At 45.3% G+C, this 21,078-nt stretch overlaps 1 protein-coding gene across 4 annotated transcripts in view; it reads left to right on the top strand.

Moving 5' to 3' along the window:
* Window positions 1-21,078, top strand: part of atg16l1 (ATG16 autophagy related 16-like 1) — an 89,816-nt gene that overhangs the window by 23,087 nt on the left and 45,651 nt on the right. For 2 of the 4 annotated variants that reach the window (XM_084313227.1, XM_084313230.1), the window contains 6 exons: window positions 2,424-2,480; window positions 5,752-5,796; window positions 11,727-11,829; window positions 12,456-12,561; window positions 16,775-16,845; window positions 19,403-19,474. In XM_084313227.1, coding sequence (XP_084169353.1) covers window positions 2,424-2,480; window positions 5,752-5,796; window positions 11,727-11,829; window positions 12,456-12,561; window positions 16,775-16,845; window positions 19,403-19,474 — 454 coding nt within the window. The remainder of the gene's footprint in view (window positions 1-2,423; window positions 2,481-5,751; window positions 5,797-11,726; window positions 11,830-12,455; window positions 12,562-16,774; window positions 16,846-19,402; window positions 19,475-21,078) is intronic. The other 2 variants (XM_084313228.1, XM_084313229.1) reach the window with 2 other exon arrangements.

The raw sequence follows: 21,078 nt of genomic DNA, 5'->3' as shown, positions 1-21,078 counted from the left end.
TTAGCTTGCACGGCGCAATTGTATAGTTTGGCTGGCTAGGATAATTAGCTTGCACGGCGCTATTTTATATATTTACGTGCCGAGTATGTGTGTGGCGTGAATTCTGATGCCACGGTTATAGTAGTGTGTGGTATACGGTGGACGTCGTTGCAATGTATGCACGATATTGATTTTGACACCGATACCGATAACTTTATGCTCCTCAAGCCGATACCGATACCCGATATTTATTGTATTATAATATTTTTTTTAACTGTATATATATATATAATTTTTTCTTTCAATTTTTTTTTTTTTTGGGTATTTATAAGCTCCGACGTCATCGGTACTGCTATCGGTACTCGAGAAATTATAGAGTTTTTTTTTAGGAATTTAAACGTCGCAAACTAATCTTGTTGGCAGTTGTCTATTATCTCTCCTGCCTGTGTCTCTGCCTGCTGTGCTCTCCTCTCTTCCCCTCCCTCCCACACACACACTCACTCACTCACACACACACACACACAGACACGGGTGCTGCGCTGCCACAGACAGCTCTGCTCTCATAATGGCGGACAGAACGAAATGTTCAAAAGTCTGGGTCTATTTTACTAAAGTCGATGCTGACGACGCCCGTTGCCACAAGTGCAACAAGACATTTGCCAGTAATGTATAAGCGCTGGTACTTGTCAATGTGGCTGGCGGGGAGATAACGTTAGCTCCGAGTAGAGTAATGGCTGACAATCCGGAGGTAAATAAACGAACGAAAGCTTCTGATTGGTGGTAAGAAGAAGAGGTGGGTGCAAGCCGTGGGACGTAATTGGCAGATCGACTGTCTGCCTCCGAATGTAACGTGACTACGTCACAGCCAAGAAGGGGAGCGCTGGATTTGTGAAAAACTCCCTGTTCCTAAACCACACACTATCAGTTTTACCACAGTACTGGCAAAACGGGAGGAGGCTATAATAAAAACAAGCGCCCTTCATCCAAATCCACCCACACCGGATTTCTTTTAACCAAAAAATGTATTATATGTTATCGGAGCTATCAATAACGTTATCGAGTTTATCGGGATGACGTCATAATTGCTGATATCGGCCCGATAATTATCGGCCCGATAATTATCGTGCATCCCTAATATTTAGTACATTGGAAATATGGCTGGGTAGGATAATTAGCTTGCACGGCGCAATTTTATAGTTTGGCTGGCTAGGATAATTATCTTGCACGGCACTATTTTATATATTTACGTGCTGAGTATGTGTGTGGCGTAAATTCTGATGCCACGGTTATAGTAGTGTGTGGTATACGGTGGACGTTGTTGCAATGTATTGGGGCGGAACAGAGTATTTTAGGGATATTTAGTACATTGTCATGGGATACACTGCTCGCTCTGGCTAACTGCTAATGTGCGCGGACTGATGACGACATCAACTCGAGACATTCGCAGCAGAAAAACAAGTCTATTAATAGCCCGTCCATCGGCGCCGGGCATAAGAAGTTAATTAAACTTGACACATTATATCGACGATAATTATCGATATCGAGTTATATGAAAATAATTTTATCATTTTATCGCGATAACGTTTTTGGCCATATCGCCCAGCCCTAGTTGTTAGTTAGTGTGATCTGTAGAGTAGTTCTAGTAGGTTGTTAGTTAGTGTGATCTGTAGTCTAGTTATAGTAGGTTGTTGTTAGTTAGTGTGATCTGTAGTCTAGTTCTAGTAGGTTGTTAGTTAGTGTGATCTGTAGAGTAGTTCTAGTAGGTTGTTGTTAGTGTGATCTGTAGTCTAGTTCTAGTAGGTTGTTAGTTAGCGTGATCTGTAGTCTAGTTCTAGTAGGTTGTTGTTAGTTAGCGTGATCTGTAGTATAGTTCTAGTAGGTTGTTGTTAGTTAGCGTGATCTGTAGTCTAGTTCTAGTAGGTTGTTGTTAGTTAGTGTGATCTGTAGTCTAGTTCTAGTAGGTTGTTAGTTAGTGTGATCTGTAGTCTAGTTCTATGAAGTTTTGTTCTTTGGTTTGTTTGATCCTCACTAGTGATGGATGCCACATACTGTTTCAAAGTTGATTTAATTAGGATATTAACTGTCTGTGTTCCTACAACTGATGTCAGGTGCCTTATAGAGGTGACATTAATACTGTCTGTTCTAGAGCCTTATAGAGGTGACATTCATACTGTCTGTTCTTACAGAGCCTTATAGAGGTGACATTAATACTGTCTGTTCTTACAGAGCCTTATAGAGGTGACATTAATACTGTCTGTTCTTACAGAGCCTTATAGAGGTGACATTAATACTGTCTGTTCTTAGAGAGCCTTATAGAGGAAACACTCATACTGTGTTCTTACAGAGGTGACATTAATACTGTCTGTTCTTATAGAGGTGACACTCATACTGTCTGTTCTAGTCTTATAGAGGTGACACTCATACCGTTTGTCATGTTTCTGTAGTAAGAGGATATCCCAGCCTCCCCCTGGTCTACTGGACTCCATCTCTAACATATTTGGGTATGTGATTTAAAATGTCTTTTTAAAATATTAGGTAATGTGATTTCCAATGTCTTGCTGAGGGGTCTGTCCAGTTACTCTGTGGGTCTTCTTTGGGAGTGATCTTAGACCACGTTTGTGTCTCCAGTCACCATGAACCTTTTCTAGTAATGTCCCCTTTTGATCAGTGATGGTGCGTTCAAGAGAATCTTGAACGTGTATATACTGTATATCTTATAAATTGACCAACCCCCATGTTGGATCACCTGGTTTGAGCATATTGACTCCGTCATCGCTCTTACTTTTTGTGTTTACCGGTAACGACCGCTGATGTTGGGCGTGTGTGGTACTGGAGCCATTGATGAAGAGTTTGGCCACTGTAGTTTTCCACGTTGCCTTGACGATCCCTAGGAGGACGTCAACGATCATGTCATATCCTGAAAGGGTTGGGAATATCTAGGAAATGCACAGTGAAATCAGACTGAAGGCTCAACGCTGACATTGCCCATGTGCTGTAGCCTTCACTCCCATTGGCTGTGATATCCTCTTGTTATACCATGGCCTGTGTGAATACTGGATTCTGATTGGCTGGAGGATTTTTAGAGCCTCATCACAGTTCAAAAATGACTTCCTGGTGGAGGGCGGCTGGGTGGCGCAGCGGACATTGCGCTCGTCACCAACGCAAGAGACACCGGTCTCGAATCCTGCTGTCAGCGTTGCCTCCGGCTTGGGCCGGCCGTCATACTGACTCAATTGGCAGAGTTAGCGGGAGGGGAGTCTAAGGGTGGTAGTTTGGTCATTGTAAACAGCGACTCCTACAGGTCTGTCAGGGCGCCTGCACAGCAAAGACAGGAAAATGGCGGGGGCAGTGTGAGCCTCCTACACGTTACTCCTCGCCAATGAGAGTCCGCGCTGGCAGGTGAAAAGAAGTGACTGGCTGCCTCCACATGTATCGGAGGGGACATGTGGTGGGCTTCTATCCTCCCTACGACCGGCCAGTGGGGGGCACATGCGAGCAACGATCAGGACAGGGGAGGGAGAATTGGCACGAGAGGAAATTGGGATGGGAGAAAAATCACAGAAAAAGGGGGAGAAAAAAGTAGATAAAAAAAAATTACTTCCTAGTGGAAAGCGCTGAAGGAAAACTTCTCCTCTATGCAGATGACTTGTTATATTATCATACGTAACTGGTGTCTCTTTAGTGGTGTGAAGTGTATTGTTCCACATTCGCAGCCGACACTTAAAACATGGTCATGTCTAGATCACACATTCGCCTCGAAGGACCTTAGCCGACCCCCGTTAACCCTTTCACTACCACACTACAGAAGGTTAACCTTTCACTACCACACTACAGACGGTTAACCGTAGTGAAAGGGTAAAACCTTCTGTAGTGTGGTTTGTGAAAGGGTTAACCCTTTGTCGTGTGGTAGTGAAAGGGTTAAGAAATGGGTAATTTCAAAATGACATGTTAAGCGGTCAGGTGGCGTAGCGGAGATTGTGCTCGTCACCAATGCAAGAGGCTGCGGTCTCGACTCCCGGAGAGTCAGCATTGCCTTGGCTCGGGCTGATCGCTATACTAACTCGTTTGGCTGAGTTAGTGGGAGGGGAGCCGTGGGTGGGTCCTGGGCGTTGTGGACAGCAACCCCTACAGTTCGGTCGGGGCGCCTGCTCAGCAAGGGTAGGATCTGGAGAGAGGTAGTGCGACCTTCCACACGTTACACTCTCCCGGTGAGAATCTGCGCAGCCAGGCTGGCTGCTGGCTGGCTGCACATGCATCAGAGGAAAGCATGTGACCGTCTCCGGCCTCTCGGACCAAGAGTAGGGGAAAGTGCGCAACAACCAGGAAGGGGTTTGAGAATTGGCATAACGACTAACAGTGGGATGGGAGAAAATCGGAAAAAAGGAGGGGGAAAAAGATAATAATAAAAAAAATAAAAATGACATGTTGTCCAGCAGAGAGGACCTCGATGTTTTGCCGGTGACTTCACGCATTCCGTTTTTTATTTATTTATGTCCATTACCTACCTATTAGGGGTGGAACGGTACGCATTCGAACCGTACACCATTCGGTACGACCTCCACTGTTCGGGGCATGTGTGTATTGTTCGGTTATTGGGATGCAGAGAGGCAGTAACTAAGTTAGCTGCAAGCTAAGCTACCTAAAGTTAGCCGTGAGCTAGGCTAACGTTACATTAGCCGCGAGCTAAGCTAAATAACGTTAGCCGCGAGCTAACCGTGGAAACGCTCACAGCAAAGTGAATCCACGACACCAGTGCCATTAGTGGGGAACGGGGGGTATATTGACAAGCCTTGACAACAGAGGTTCAAAGAACTTCACATTTATTGGCTGTTGGTTTATATTATACCATCAGGGCTTCTCCAGGTTCCAACGCCGTGTTACTGTTGACTATTACTTCCTCGTGTGACATCACTTCAAATACGGCTACCAAGATGCTCAAAAAGCAAAAGCAAGTCGATTAGGTACCATGCAGTGAAAAGCGGCATAAGAGAATACTTCATAATGTTTCATGCAATTAAAAAGTAAATATATATTTAGTGCACATTATTTATTTATTTTAAATAACAGTGAATTTTCCTTTTTGATAGTCTAGTGCTTGTTGAGCATATTGCATACTTTTATGTTGATGGCCTTTGTCTATAATGTGGCCACACAAATAGAAAGGTTTAATTATTTTGTTAATACTTTGACAAATGTTGCCTATATTTTTCAGTCAGTTCGGTCTTTGTGTGCCAAACATTATTTAAGGCAACCGCTGTAAACCTTTTTACCAAATAAATGAGAAGCATGTTTAAATCAGCAATGCCTCCCCTCTTGCTGTACCAAAATCTCTCCTAAAAATAAAAAACAACGTATACCAAACCGAAAACCGCGACACAAACCGAACCGTGGATTTTGTGAACAGTTCCACCCGTACTACCTATTACCTGAATATATACATACATACATTTATCATTAGTGAAGATTTGGCTATTTAGAATAGAACATGCAATGCAAACTAGTTTGGTTCCAGTTACTCCCTAATATCGCTATGGTCATCGGCCCCAAAACCCCAGGACCGGTCGGGCTCTAGTGACGACCCAATTTCCAAGGTTCTTCCAGGTGATGGGATCTAGTGACGACCCAATTTCCAAAGGTCCTTCCAGGCGATGGAATCTAGACAATTTGGCCAAACTTCCCCATCAGTGGCTCCAGGTGTCCCTACTTCTCCAGGTGGGCGTGTCCCTCCTGTGATTGATGGTTCCTCTTGTCTGTCTGTCTGTCTGTCTGCAGCGTGTCTGAGTCTGCTCATCCTGGACTCCTCCCACCTCACTCCAGGTGAAAAGACGCATGGAGTGTGTTTACATGCACATTAATATCCCTGATGCTAGCTATTATCCCTTAAGGTATCATTCAGGATACAGTGTTTACATGCACATTAATATCCCTGATGCTAGCTATTATCCCTTAAGGTATCATTCAGGATACAGTGTTTACATGCACATTAATATTCCTGATGCTAGCTAATATCCCTTAAGGTATCATTCAGGATACAGTGTTTACATGCACATTAATATTCCTGATGCTAGCTAATATCCCTTAAGGTCTCATTCAGGATACAGTGTTTACATGCACATTAATATTCCTGATGCTAGCTAATATCCCTTAAGGTCTCATTCAGGATACAGTGTTTACATGCACATTAATATTCCTGATGCTAGCTAATATCCCTTAAGGTCTCATTCAGGATACAGTGTTTACATGCACATTAATATTCCTGATGCTAGCTAATATCTTTTAATGTCTCATTCAGGATACAGTGTTAACATGCACATTAATATTCCTGATGCTAGCTAATATCCCTTAATGTCTCATTCAGGACAGTGTTTACATGCACATTAATATTCCTGATGCTAGCTAATATCCCTTAAGGTCTTATTCAGGATATGGTGTTTGTGCTTATTAATATTCCTGATACTAATTAATATGCCTGATACTAGCTAATATCCCAGTCAAAGTGAATGGGGTCACGCTCCTCGGCTCCTGTCTGTACACGCTGACCTGAAGAAAAATCTACTTTGTGCACCGTGGACTTCAGTTGTCCTCCGCCAGCTCGTACAGACAGGAGCTTGACCCCATTCACTCTGGGTTGGTCTGTGGGGTCAACTCTCCGGTGCTGAAAGAAGTCGTCGCCAGAGTCTTGTCTCTCTGTTGTTCAGCTTGAGGAGAGACTTTCATATTCACGCTTGAAACTGAGCTTTACAGTATTTTATAATTCCATTTTATGGTGTATTTTCCCCCGTTTTAAGGTCTGAAAATTGGGGCTTACACGTGGTTCATATCTCAATCACCAATATGCCTGTTTTATATAAGTAAATTATATGTTGCGTGCATCACCATGGGAACGGAACTCCCTCAGTATCCTGGGATGTTATACGTGAATCCCTCAGTATCCTGGGATGTTATATGTGAATCCCTCAGTATCCTGGGATGTTCTACGTGAATCCTCCAGTATCCTGGGATGTTATACGTGAATCCTCCAGTATCCTGTGATGTTCTACGTGAATCCTCCAGTATCCTGGGATGTTCTACGTGAATCCTCCAGTATCCTGGGATGTTCTACGTGAATCCTCCAGTATCCTGGGATGTTATACGTGAATCCTCCAGTATCCTGTGATGTTCTACGTGAATCCTCCAGTATCCTGGGATGTTCTACGTGAATCCTCTAGTATCCTGAATAACAATCAGCATGTTGATGTGCATGGAAACGCAACCACTGCTGCCCGCAGATCTCAGCGCTTGCTAGGCTCGTCTGGACACGTGGTGGTGAAGCCCCCTGTAAGGGCTGCCCTGTCCCAGTACACACTGTAGTACACACTGTAGTACACACTAGTACACACTGTAGTCTGGTGATACTAGACCTTCTTTCGTTACGTTGGCATTCGAATTCTAAATAAACATTCGAATTTTTAATATAAATATATATAATATATATAAATCTATTCATTCTGTTTAAACCAATGGGGTTTTTCTTCACAGTTGCAGATAAAGATTAGGCTACACTAATATTATTAGGCTACACTAATATTATAGTATTAAAAAAAAACTCCCTGGGCTGGGTCTGGGGCTGGAAAGGAGTGATGGATGAGAGTTAGCTGGGGGGGGCGATGGATGAGAGTTAGAGGGGGGGCGATGGATGAGAGTTAGAGGGGGGGCGATGGATGAGAGTTAGCTGTGGGAGCGATGGATGAGAGTTAGCCGGGGGAGCGATGGATGAGAGTTAGAGGGGGGGCGATGGATGAGAGTTAGAGGGGGGGCGATGGATGAGAGTTAGCTGTGGGAGCGATGGATGAGAGTTAGCCGGGGGAGCGATGGATGAGAGTTAGAGGGGGGGCGATGGATGAGAGTTAGCTGTGGGAGCGATGGATGAGAGTTAGAGGGGGAGCGATGGATGAGAGTTAGAGGGGGGAGCGATGGATGAGAGTTAGCCGGGGGAGCGATGGATGAGAGTTAGAGGGGGAGCGATGGATGAGAGTTAGAGGGGGAGCGATGGATGAGAGTTAGCTGTGGGAGCGATGGATGAGAGTTAGAGGGGGAGCGATGGATGAGAGTTAGAGGGGGAGCGATGGATGAGAGTTAGCCGGGCGAGCGATGGATGAGAGTTAGAGGGGGAGCGATGGATGAGAGTTAGCCGGGCGAGCGATGGATGAGAGTTAGAGGGGGAGCGATGGATGAGTTAGCCGGGCGAGCGATGGATGAGAGTTAGCCGGGCGAGCGATGGATGAGAGTTAGAGGGGGAGCGATGGATGAGAGTTAGAGGGGGAGCGATGGATGAGAGTTAGAGGGGGAGCGATGGATGAGAGTTAGAGGGGGAGCGATGGTGAGAGTTAGAGGGGCAGCGATGGATGAGAGTTAGAGGGGGAGCGATGGATGAGAGTTAGAGGGGGAGCGATGGATGAGAGTTAGAGGGGGAGCGATGGATGAGAGTTAGCCGGGCGAGCGATGGATGAGAGTTAGAGGGGGAGCGATGGATGAGAGTTAGAGGGGGAGCGATGGATGAGAGTTAGAGGGGGGGCGATGGAGAGTTAGCTGTGGGAACGATGGATGAGAGTTAGAGGGGGAGCGATGGATGAGAGTTAGCTGTGGGAGCGATGGATGAGAGTTAGAGGGGGAGCGATGGATGAGAGTTAGCCGGGCGAGCGATGGATGAGAGTTAGAGGGGGGGGCGATGGATGAGAGTTAGCTGTGGGAGCGATGGATGAGAGTTAGCTGTGGGAGCGATGGATGAGAGTTAGAGGGGTGAGTGATGGATGAGAGTTAGAGGGGGGAGCGATGGATGAGAGTTAGCCGGGCGAGCGATGGATGAGAGTTAGAGGGGGAGCGATGGATGAGAGTTAGAGGGGGAGCGATGGATGAGAGTTAGCCGGGCGAGCGATGGATGAGAGTTAGAGGGGGAGCGATGGATGAGAGTTAGAGGGGGAGCGATGGATGAGAGTTAGAGGGGGAGCGATGGATGAGAGTTAGAGGGGGAGCGATGGATGAGAGTTAGAGGGGGAGCGATGGATGAGAGTTAGAGGGGGGGGCGATGGATGAGAGTTAGCCGGGCGAGCGATGGATGAGAGTTAGAGGGGGGGCGATGGATGAGAGTTAGAGGGGGAGCGATGGATGAGAGTTAGAGGGGGAGCGATGGATGAGAGTTAGAGGGGGAGCGATGGATGAGAGTTAGAGGGGGAGCGATGGATGAGAGTTAGAGGGGGAGCGATGGATGAGAGTTAGCCGGGCGAGCGATGGATGAGAGTTAGAGGGGCAGCGATGGATGAGTTAGCCGGGGAGCGATGGATGAGAGTTAGAGGGGGGGCGATGGATGAGAGTTAGCTGTGGGAGCGATGGATGAGAGTTAGCTGTGGGAGCGATGGATGAGAGTTAGCCGGGGGAGCGATGGATGAGAGTTAGAGGGGGAGCGATGGATGAGAGTTAGAGGGGGGGCGATGGTGAGAGTTAGAGGGGGAGCGATGGATGAGAGTTAGAGGGGGAGCGATGGTGAGAGTTAGAGGGGGAGCGATGGATGAGAGTTAGAGGGGGGGCGATGGATGAGAGTTAGAGGGGGAGCGATGGATGAGAGTTAGAGGGGGAGCGATGGATGAGAGTTAGAGGGGGAGCGATGGATGAGAGTTAGAGGGGGAGCGATGGATGAGAGTTAGAGGGGCAGCGATGGATGAGAGTTAGAGGGGCAGCGATGGATGAGAGTTAGAGGGGCAGCGATGGATGAGAGTTAGAGGGGCAGCGATGGATGAGAGTTAGAGGGGGGGCGATGGATGAGAGTTAGAGGGGCAGCGATGGATGAGAGTTAGAGGGGCAGCGATGGATGAGAGTTAGAGGGGGGGCGATGGATGAGAGTTAGAGGGGGGGCGCTGGATGAGAGTTCTCACTTGCTGCATCTCCACACTTGTGCTCAGCACTGACCTATGGCTGAAAGTAACTGGTGGTAACCACAAACACTATTTAGACTCATTGAGTGTAGCCATACCAGCCAGGCCAGTATGAGGGACGCCTCGTTTAACTTGGACTCCGCTTTTAAATGAAGTCTTACAGTAGCCAACAAAATCCATGACAGCCCTGGAAAATATTAGCTGGAAATCTGCCGTGGTCAACAGCTTCGAGCTTCAGTGTGGCTTGATTTTAATGTTGTTTTTCACATATTGCATTTGCTTACTAAACAACAATATACATTGCATTATTAAAATTTGTGTATTACGTTTGTGTATGATTGCATGTACTCTGTAATGTATTCTGGTACAGGATTCAAATTCTCTCTCCCAGTGGCTGCTGCAGCTATTCAGAGACTACAGTGGAATCTACATTATTCCCACTCATTGCTCAAGCTGTGTTTACCCTTTTAGACTGATTGGTCGAGACAGACTACCAGCTGTAGCAGGGCAGTGGACTGATTGGTCGAGACAGACTACAAGCTGTAGCAGGTGACTGATTGGTTTGGGACAGACTACCAGCTGTAGCAGGGCAGGTGACTGATTGGTTGGGACAGACTACAAGCTGTAGCAGGGCAGGTGACTGATTGGTTGGGACAGACTACAAGCTGTAGCAGGGCAGGTGACTGATTGGTTGGGACAGACTACAAGCTGTAGCAAGGCAGTGGACTGATTGGATGAAATGGACTAATCAGCCCTTGATCTTGGTCTGAGCTGAACCACGTGGTCTGAGCTGAACCAGTGTTCCTTCCTCACCCCTCTTGTTTCTTGACCATGCATTGCATCGTCCTTGCTTGGCCACTGCATGTAATGCTGTGAGAGCTGCTTGTATTTGTTTTCTGTGTTTATAAACTATAGAGTTTTCTTAAAAGATTAACACCGGTACAGTTTTCTTAGCTTTTGGCTCATTGTCCTCATCGGACCACGCTAGTTAAACTGACCTCGACGTTGGAGACCCGCGGTCTTGTTGGGTTTCAGACCTCCTCTCTCCGCGTGGTCGGATGCTTTGCGATAAGCCCAAGTGTAGAACCATACCGGTGTTGTCCTCGATTCTCCTGCATCCCAGGGGAGAGTGTCTAAATCTCTGGTTGGGCTCCCACCAGGCTGCCGACATTTAACCCTTTCACTGCCACACTACAGAACCGTCGGTAGTGTGATAGTAAAGGGTTAACCGTCGGTAGCGTGATAGTAAAGGGTTAACCGTCTGTCGTGTGGCAGTGAAAGGGTTAACCTTCTGTGTATTGTCGCAGTGAAAGGGTTAACTGTTTGGTAGTGCGGCAGTGAAAGGGTTAATAACTGTTTAAGATTCAGGAAATGACTTGTCGTCGTAGCCAGTCAGAATGAAGGTAGGAGTGAGCCAGTAGTAATACCAGCCTGACCGGCAATATAGTCCTCTCCCGTGGTCCTGCCTATTCCCTGTGTGTGTGTGTTGATGCCAGACTCGCACGGTGCAGTGAAGGTGTTTGTTGACCACGGTGCAGTAACTGAAGGTGTTTGTTGACTCTAGATGTGCCGTTTGTTGACCATGCTCTAGATGTGGTGTTTGTTGACCACGCTCCTCTAGATGTGGTGTTTGTTGACCACGCTCCTCTAGATGTGGTGTTTGTTGACCACGCTCCTCTAGATGTGGTGTTTGTTGACCACGCTCCTCTAGATGTGGTGTTTGTTGACCACGCTCCTCTAGATGTGGTGTTTGTTGACCACGCTCCTCTAGATGTGGTGTTTGTTGACCACGCTCCTCTAGATGTGGTGTTTGCTGACCATGCTCCTCTCCTTCAGCAGACGTCGCGGTGGGAACTCGTTCAGCACCTCACCGGAGAGCAACGATGCCCCCTCGGGACTGTGTGCCGACGTCCGCGTCCCATCCACCGCCCTGCATGTGTTTGTGAGTATTTCCATCACACCTTCGAGGAGGCAACCACGCAAGGTGCCAACCTGCTCATAGGGAGCAGTTAGGGGTTAAGTGCCAGGAGAAGCCGGAATCAAACCGGGACCCTTCTGATTACCAGACGGTCGCTCTACCTCCTGAGCCCCTGCGTAGCGGTGTCTGCTGAATACCTATTATGTGTCTGTATAATGTACATTATGTCTGCTTGGTCAGTGATGATAAGTTAAAAGGTCTGATTACCCACAATCCTCTCCTGCTCACCCTTTGGCTCCCAGCAGCCCCTGCTCTCTTCCCATCATGCTCCAGTTGTGCACTGCTGGTCCCAGGGGCTGCTGACAAGACGGGATGACCTCAGTCTTGAGTCTGTAAAGAGACCCTATAGGTTCACTGTACTGAATGACATCCAACAGAACCAATCACCAATGAGTATCGGGGTGTGTGGGAGGGGCATAGGGTGCTGATCGCAAGTTTTCAAGCTGAGACCTCGACTAAATACAAAGACAATAAATTACTTGGTTTAAATAATTTTTTGCATGAACTTGATGTTCATTGATTCTGTGTGTGTTCACTATTTGTGTGTTCATTGTTTGTGTGTGCTTCTCTGGTGTGTGTGTGTGTGTCAGGATGCTCATGACGGGGAGGTGAACGCAGTGCGATTCAGTCCTGGCTCTCGTCTCCTAGCAACCGGAGGGATGGACCGCAGGGTGAAACTCTGGGAGGTGATCTCAGGTCTGTATCATCCGTTTCAAATATGTTAGCTGCGACCAGCAGCTCTGTAGGTCACTGTCTGTAGGTCAGTTAGTTGGACCACAAAGACTTTGCCCTAAGAGGCTTAAATTTGGCCTGGAGGTCAAGTGTGTGCGCGTGTGTGTTCATGCCATTGTTGTGTGCCATTAAAGTATCTTGTATCTTGTTGTTGATAGATTTGTAGAAAGTCTGGACACCAAAAACATTGTTGGAAATATTACATCTATAGATGTCTCAGTCTGGACTTAACACTGAGTGCCAGCCACGGCATAATTCGTTAGTTCATGCCAACCGTTAAGTGCCACAAACGAGATATGCTGTTTTCTAATCGTTGTTTTTTTTATTTATTAGCGATTTACATTCATATTTCATCAATCTAGCCTCACGTTACCACTGGGACTGGCTTTGAGCTCGAACAGGGAAAATACCGCCCCCTATCGTCTCTCCGGATGGTATTGCACCCATTGGAATGGAGTCAATGAAAACACATGGAGAAAAAAAATCCGGCTTCCACATTTTACTTCTCAGGCATGTAACCCGAGCCGATCGGATTCATTGTGGACCATCAGAACAGCGTGGAATCGGTGTTTCGACCACCCAGCGTTGGATCAATAAATGCGATCGATATTTGGAATGGCGATCAGGATTTGGAATAATCTTTTTGGAGAACATCTGATCTGAGGTAAGGAATCTATTTGACCAGTCTTGGGATAATCTGAGCTATTTTCACCTATATATCAGCGTGTGCCATGTGTGTGATCAGGAAATAAGAGAATCGATTTTTCAGCCCGCTTCTATAGCGTGCATAATTACACATATACTATCGATAATCTAGCGTTTATTTGAAAATGATTCATAAATAGGCAGACAAATTACAACGTGTTTTGTGTACTCCACTAAAGGGCGATTATCACAGAATCTTTATTTTTTTCTGAAACTTTAAAAAAAACTAGCGTTTTTCAAAATGGTATAAAACGGAAATTAACCGATTATTAAAAAAAAAGAAACAAAAAATCTGTTTCGACAATGTTGACTGCAAACAAGTCATTGATAAGCAACGGTCATATTAGACACATAGCCACAATTTAAGATATAGTTTATGCGTTCACAAAAGTGAGCGCTCTGTCATTGAATAGACCGTTGGCACGCAACAGGGTTCCTACGACCGCATGGCTGGCACGCAAAGTGTTAAAGATCCCCTATCTTATAAATGGCCTTTTCCAGTGGTTTGCATTGTTTTCTAGCAATGTGGTGTTGTACCAACACTGACTAGGTGTGAAATTCTCATTCAGGCGCATTCCTCCAGTTCAGCTGAGACAAGATCCTCCCCCACTAAACCAAGCCATTCTGAATTTACGTCAATCTGTGACGTGTAAGAATAGTCATCTGCATAACCTCGGCTCCTTCTGTGGTTGTAGCCACCCCCCACAATCAACAATTCGAGGAAGTTAGTGTAACATCGAAGTTATGACAAACGGAGCGAGTGGAAATTATGCGGAAGCGGTTTCCCTGTCAGACACTTGCACTTCCCCAAAAGAGAGGCAGAGAGGCTCATACAGAGTTTATGAGTCTCGGAGCGATCTCTCCTCTGTCTCCCCCTGCTTTTGACACTCGCGACTCGAGCCGCTCACATGCACGATCTCTCTGTCTCTGTCTCTGTCTGTGTGCAGGTAGGTGACTGTCACTGGGCGGAGCCCAGCCAAAAACAGCTTGGAATCTGGCAGGGCAGAAAGTGGTGTACTAAAAATACAAAACAATGAATTTGATTTGAAAATAACCTTACATATGTGTTCCATAGACTCTCAGGAATAGTGTAGAATTGCCCCAATAGTGAAAAAAATTGCAAAATAGTTCCCCTTTAAATCTATAGATGTCTCAGTCCGGACGCTCTGGACTTTAAATCTATAGATGTCTCAGTCCGGACGCTCTGGACTTTAAATCTATAGATGTCTCAGTCCGGATGCTCTGGACTTTAAATCTATAGATGTCTCAGTCCGGACGCTCTGGACTTTAAATCTATAGATGTCTCAGTCCGAACGCTCTGGACTTTAAATCTATAGATGTCTCAGCGGCTAAGAGGTAGAGCAGCAGAGAGGTAGAGCAATAGAGCAGCAGAGAGGTAGAGCGATAGAGCAGTACAGACATGGAGGATGGTACAGAACAGTCCCTAAACCAGGATGAACCTGGAGTTTTAAAGAAACCGTCTCGGTCTATGATGTGATGTAAAAGGTCTGACGGCCCAGACTCTCACCCCGCTGCCGCTTTGGGCTCCCAGCAGCCTCTGCTCTGTTCCCATCATGCTCTAGTGATGCAGTGCTGGGCCCCAGGGGCTGCTGACAGACGGGATGACCTCACAGTCTTGAGTCTGTATGAGACCCTATAGGCTCGCTGTCACGATGGACATCCAACAGAACCAATCACCAAGGAGTATCAGGCCCTGGGGTGGGGCTGGGCCAGTGATCACACCCTACTGCTGAGACCATAATTACCATCTCCATCATCTACTGTAGTAGATGTTCATACCGTTGGACTGTGTGGTTTTATGTTTTTATAAAAAAAATTATTAAGTTTAATAATAGTCATACAATTTAGATCAGTGCAGCAGAGCAGTATGGAGGACGATGCAGAACTTGGTCTGATGGATCGCCATTTCTCTGGCTTCCTTGTTGGAACATCAAGGAACATTATGGGAAATGGTCTTATTCTTAAAGCAACACACCAACATTATGAGATCAGGAATTGGAATAATCTTTTTGGAGAACATCTGATCTGAGGGAAGGAATCAATTTTACCAGTCTTAGGATAATCAGAGCTTTTTTCACAGATATCAACGTGGGCCCTATATGTGTGTGCTGATCAGGAAATAAGAATCGATTTTTCAGCCCGCTTCTATATAGGGGTGGGACGATACATCGATCCAGATCGATACATCGATGTAATTATCAACAATCGAATCGGATCGATGCGATGTAATAAGATCGATTCATATCGATACTCTTATTTTGAAAATCCTGTGGCGAGTCTCATATCCGCCCAAGAACAGCAGTAGCTCCGTGTGTGTAGATGTTACATCATAGCATTCTCCCTTTCTGTGTGTGTGTGTGTGCGCGAGTCTTTGGAAAGACCAGATGAGGTCAGAGGAGTTTGATGTTTAAATGTTATTTAAACATAAACAATATAATACATAATAAATGTAGGCCTATACATGATCATGCAACATCAACAAATTGTTGTAGGAACGGTTTGGGAGAGGGAGGTTGTGAGTTTTGAGTTCCAAAAAATGTAGCTTAAAGTTTAAAGCTCAATATATCAAAACGTGGCACTTTACAGTGAACAGGAGGTCTATTTGTATTAAAAACAATAGATTGATTTTCCTTTAAATGTCTGGAAGAGCTCAAAAATACAAATGTCAAATGATATTTTCATTACCTTTTTTTTGTTGATCTAAATGTTACTGATTGTGTTAAATGGGCATATGATATCATCTCATATCGATCGCAGGCACCTGAATCTAATCGTATCGTATTGTATCGTGAGAGACTTTGTGATATCGGCAAATATCGTATCGTTGTCCAAAGAATCGATATCATATCGTATCATGATGAAACTGGTGATTCCCACCCCTACTTCTATAGCGTGCATAAGTACACATATACTATCGATAATCTAGCGTTTATTTGATAACGATTCATAAATAGGCCGAAAAATGACAACGTGTTTTGTGTATTACAGTAAAGGGCGTTTATCACAGAATCTTCTTGAAGTTTCAAGAAACTAGCGTTTTTCAAAATGGTATAAAACGGAAATGAACCGATTTATTAAAAAAAAAAAAAAAAAAATCCGTTTCGACAATGTTGACTGCAAACAAGTCATTGATAAGCGACGGCCAGATTAGACACATAGCCATAATTTAAGATGTAGTTTATGCGTTCGCAAATATGAGAGCGCTATCATTGAAGTGGGTGGTGGCACTCAAGGGGGTAAATAGGACACGGAGACTGGCACTGAAGCTGTTAAGCGCAGCTAATCTAGGCTTGCATGCTTGTCTCTCTCTGTTGCCCCTGCTGTGATAACTGGTAACTTTACTAGACTCCTGCTTCTCTGCTCGTCTCCATCGCCTCCTTGTGGTGTCTTTGTGAACATCCCTCCCACCTGCAACTCAGGCTCTTGAGTTTCTTGTTGTGTTTGTTTGCAGGTCGCTGTGAGCCTAAAGGAGCCCTGACTGGCAGCAACGCCGGCATCACCAGCATCGAGTTCGACAGCGCTGTAAGTGTTCAGGTTCACCTCTGGACTGTAACGAACTTTATACAACGGCATGCAAATTTCTCTATTCTGATTGGCTGAAACAGTCCATTTACACGTATGTATCCTTCATAATCCACGCTCCTGGTCCCAGGACCCGCCCACCACCGAATCACATCACTCCGCCGGATCACTCCGTCGGAAAAAACAAGATGGCGGACAATAATCTTTAACAAATGGATATGTTGATAGCGTCATAACGACTAAATATAAAGCGATTCTGTCAAGGGGAACGTGTTAGTATTTTAAACAATGTTGGATGATGTAATTGATGGGTCTTGACTCAATCTAGAACAAAAGAAAAATCGCGGATTGATTGATAGATTAATTGATTGATTTAAATTTCTTCCTTCCTACTTTCCGACTGCAGCGTTCTCTCTCACACTGTCCGACGCTGGCGTACCCACAAACACACACATACACACACACACACACACACACACACACACACACACACACACACACACACATACACACACACACGCACACACACACTGTGACACACACACACACACACACACACACACACTCCTGTCTGCAACAGCGGGGGAGTCAGACTGAGAGAGAAGCAGCGCTGTTTTAAGTGAGCATGGTCTATTGAATTGATTGATTGGTTGATTGCTAATTTTATTACTGTACCCCTGGTTTCCAACTGGTTAAGTTTAGGCTAAAAGAAATAAATAAAAAAATAGGGCGAAGAAAACGTTTTTTTCCTATAGGGCAAAGAAAACGTTTTAATAAATTTTCAATCAATCATTCCAATAATACACAGTTGGATGTGTTAGTTGGTTGGATGCACTTCAAGCTGCTTCCACATGAGGCAACTTCTCTCAATCATTCCAATAATACACAGTTGGATGTGTTAGTTTGGTTGGATGCACTTCAAGCTGCTTCCACATGGAGTTGTGGGAACTACTTTTTCTGGCGGATGGTTTTTTCAATAAATCTTCGATTAATGTGCGTTTATTGTATAGAAATAAGGTTGGATGAATCTGGCAGTTGTATAAAAGCTTTACACCACGTGCAGTCGTGATTTGTGACCAATAAACCATGCCTAGGGGGGTCTAACGACCCTCGGCTGCGCCTCGGGCCTAACAACCACCCCTAGGCATGGTTTATTGGTCACAAACCACTCCTGCGTGTGATGTAATGCTTAAGTAACGAATGCTTCGATTGATCATAATGTTGACATTCGATTTCTAAATCAACATTCGAATTTTTAAGAATATTTTTTTTATGTCTATTCATTCCATTTAAACCAATGGGGTTTTTCTTCACAGTTGCAGATAAAGATTGCAGATATTATCGGCCTACCGATATTATCGGCCTACCGATATTGGCATAAAAATGTGATATCGGAAAATATCGGTATCGGTTTTAAACATTTTTATTTTTTACATTTCTATAACCTTTATTTACCCAGACAAGCAAGTAAGAACAAATTCTGATTTTATTTATTGTCAAAAGTATGCATAATGTTGTGTTAATTCCACAACAAGAGATATGTAATGTTAATTACCTGAAATTATTCCGTTTTGGGGGGGGGGGGGGGGGAAACCCTGCATATATATCGGTATCGGTTGATATCGGTATCGGAAATTAAGAGTTGGACTATCGGTATCGGTATCGAGCATCCCTATATAAGACGTCACCATCACTTTCGTACCAACTGTGCCCTTATTGGATTATTTATGTTGACGAAACTGATGAGTTATATTCATAGAAAGTTGATTTAATAAATAAAAAAGACTCATTTAATCAGATTTGTCACTTTATTGAAATTGAGGATTTAGTTTGAGAATATGAAAAATAATAATAAAATAAAATGTTTAGATAATTCTTTTTTGATTGTCAAAAAATCTGACAGACATTCGAAGCTTCGTTCGAATATTTCAATAGAAGCTTGAATGTTAAAGGGGAACTAATGCTAAAACACTCAAAGGCCATTTATAAGATAGTTCCCCTTTAAAAAATTACATTCTGTACAGCCCTACCTCTAGAGTTCGACAGCGCTGTAAGGGTTCAGGTGGAGCAACAGGTAGAGAGGTAGAGCAGCAGAGAGGTAGAGCGATAGAGCAGTACAGACATGGAGGATGGTACAGAACAACGGTCCCTAAACCTGGATGAACCTGGAGTTTTAAAGAAACCGTCTCGGTCTATGATGTGATGTAAAAGGTCTGACGGCCCAGACTCCCACCCCGCTGCCGCTTTGGGCTCCCAGCAGCCTCTGCTCTGTTCCCATCATGCTCTAGTGATGCAGTGCTGGGCCCCAGGGGCTGCTGACAGGCGGGATGACCTCAGTCTTGAGTCTGTATGAGACCCTATAGGCTCGCTGTCACAATGGACATCCAACAGAACCAATCACCAAGGAGTATCAGGCCCTGGGGTGGGGCTGGGCCAGTGATCACACCCTACTGCTGAGACCATGCTTAGCCGTTAGTCGATGTCAGCCTTGTCTATCACTGACTGTCTGTCGTTGTCAGCCTTGTGTATCACTGACCGACTGTCGTTGTTTTCTCAGGGCACCTTCTTGCTGGCCGCCTCCAACGACTTTGCCAGCCGGATCTGGACCGTTGACGACTTCAGACTGAGGGTGAGTGATGACAAACCTCATAAACTACACTAGGATTAACTACAGACTGAGTGATGACAAACCTCATAAACTACACTAGGATTAACTACAGACTGAGTGATGACAAACCTCATAAACTACACTAGGATTAACTACAGACTGAGTGATGATAAACCTCATAAACTACACTAGGATTAACTACAGACTGAGTGATGATAAACCTCATAAACTACACAAGGATTAAGTTAACTACAGACTGAGGCTACGTTTAGACGAGCGTTTTGTGAACAGAAACCGCAAAAGTCATCTTGCGGTTTCACTTTTAATTTTACGTTTAGACGAGCGTTTTGGGGTGGAATTCTCTGTGCAGACGACGCTGTAACGACGGAGCCCCGCTGTCACACGATTGGCGCATATGTCACATGACGTGCTGTGAAGACCCGCCCTACTCTGCCTCTGATTCGCAGACTGTGGATGGGGAATGTGATTGGACCAAAGCAGAGTCACTCACAGACAGTGGGTTCACTCACGCCGCGGGACAGATTCTTGTGTATTTAACCCTTTCACTGCCACACGACAGCCGGTTGTGTGATAGTAAAGGGTTAACCTTCTGTCGTGTGGCAGTGAAAGGGTTAAAAGTACTGCCAATGTAGCCTTCAGGTGATCTCCGTTGATAATAGTCAGACATACTTGCTTTGTTTACGTCTCGGCTACTGGTGCATACCTGCTACCTGTGACGTAAGCAGTACGCGCGACCAGAGCCGTGACAACCCTTTCGTCATCGTTTTAACAGATTTATACGGTTTTACAGTTTAGACGAGAGCGCAAAGCTTTTGCGTTTCTAGGAATTCCACCCTGGAAGGTAGTCTCACTTTTTTGCGGTTTCACCCCGTAAAAACGCCGTTTCCGTATAAACGAAAGGCACATCCGAAAAAATATTTTTGCGGATTCACCTGCTAGCGTTTCCGTCTAAACGGGGCCTGAGTGATGAAAAACCTCAAACTACACAAGGATTAAGTTAACTACAGACTGAGTGATGATAAACCTCATAAACTACACAAGGATTAAGTTAACTACAGACTGAGTGATGATAAACCTCATAAACTACACAAGGATTAAGTTAACTACAGACTGAGTGATGATAAACCTCATAAACTATATTAGGATTAAGTGCCAGTTACATACTCATTGTCATTAGTGTCACCAGGATGAACCTGGAGTTTTAAAGAAACCGCCTCGGTCTATGATGTGATGTAAAAGGTCTGACGGCCCAGACTCCCACCCCGCTGCCGCTTTGGGCTCCCAGCAGCCTCTGCTCTGTTCCCATCATGCTCTAGTGATGCAGTGCTGGGCCCCAGGGGCTGCTGACAGGCGGGATGACCTCAGTCTTGAGTCTGTATGAGACCCTATAGGCTCGCTGTCACAATGGACATCCAACAGAACCAATCACCAAGGAGTATCAGGCCCTGGGGTGGGGCTGGGCCAGTGATCACACCCTGCTGCTGAGACCATAATTACCATCTCCATCATCTACTGTAGTAGATGTTCATACCGTTGGACTGTGGTTTTTGTTAATAGTCATACAATTTTGTTAGCTAACTATTAGTTATTAACACCGAGTGCCA

The sequence above is a fragment of the Notolepis coatsorum genome, assembly GCF_963971535.1.
Source record: "Notolepis coatsorum genome assembly, chromosome: 1".
Lineage (NCBI taxonomy): Eukaryota > Metazoa > Chordata > Actinopteri > Aulopiformes > Paralepididae > Notolepis > Notolepis coatsorum.
Note: the sequence above shows the minus strand (reverse complement) of the source record. Positions and strands in the feature narration are given on the sequence as shown.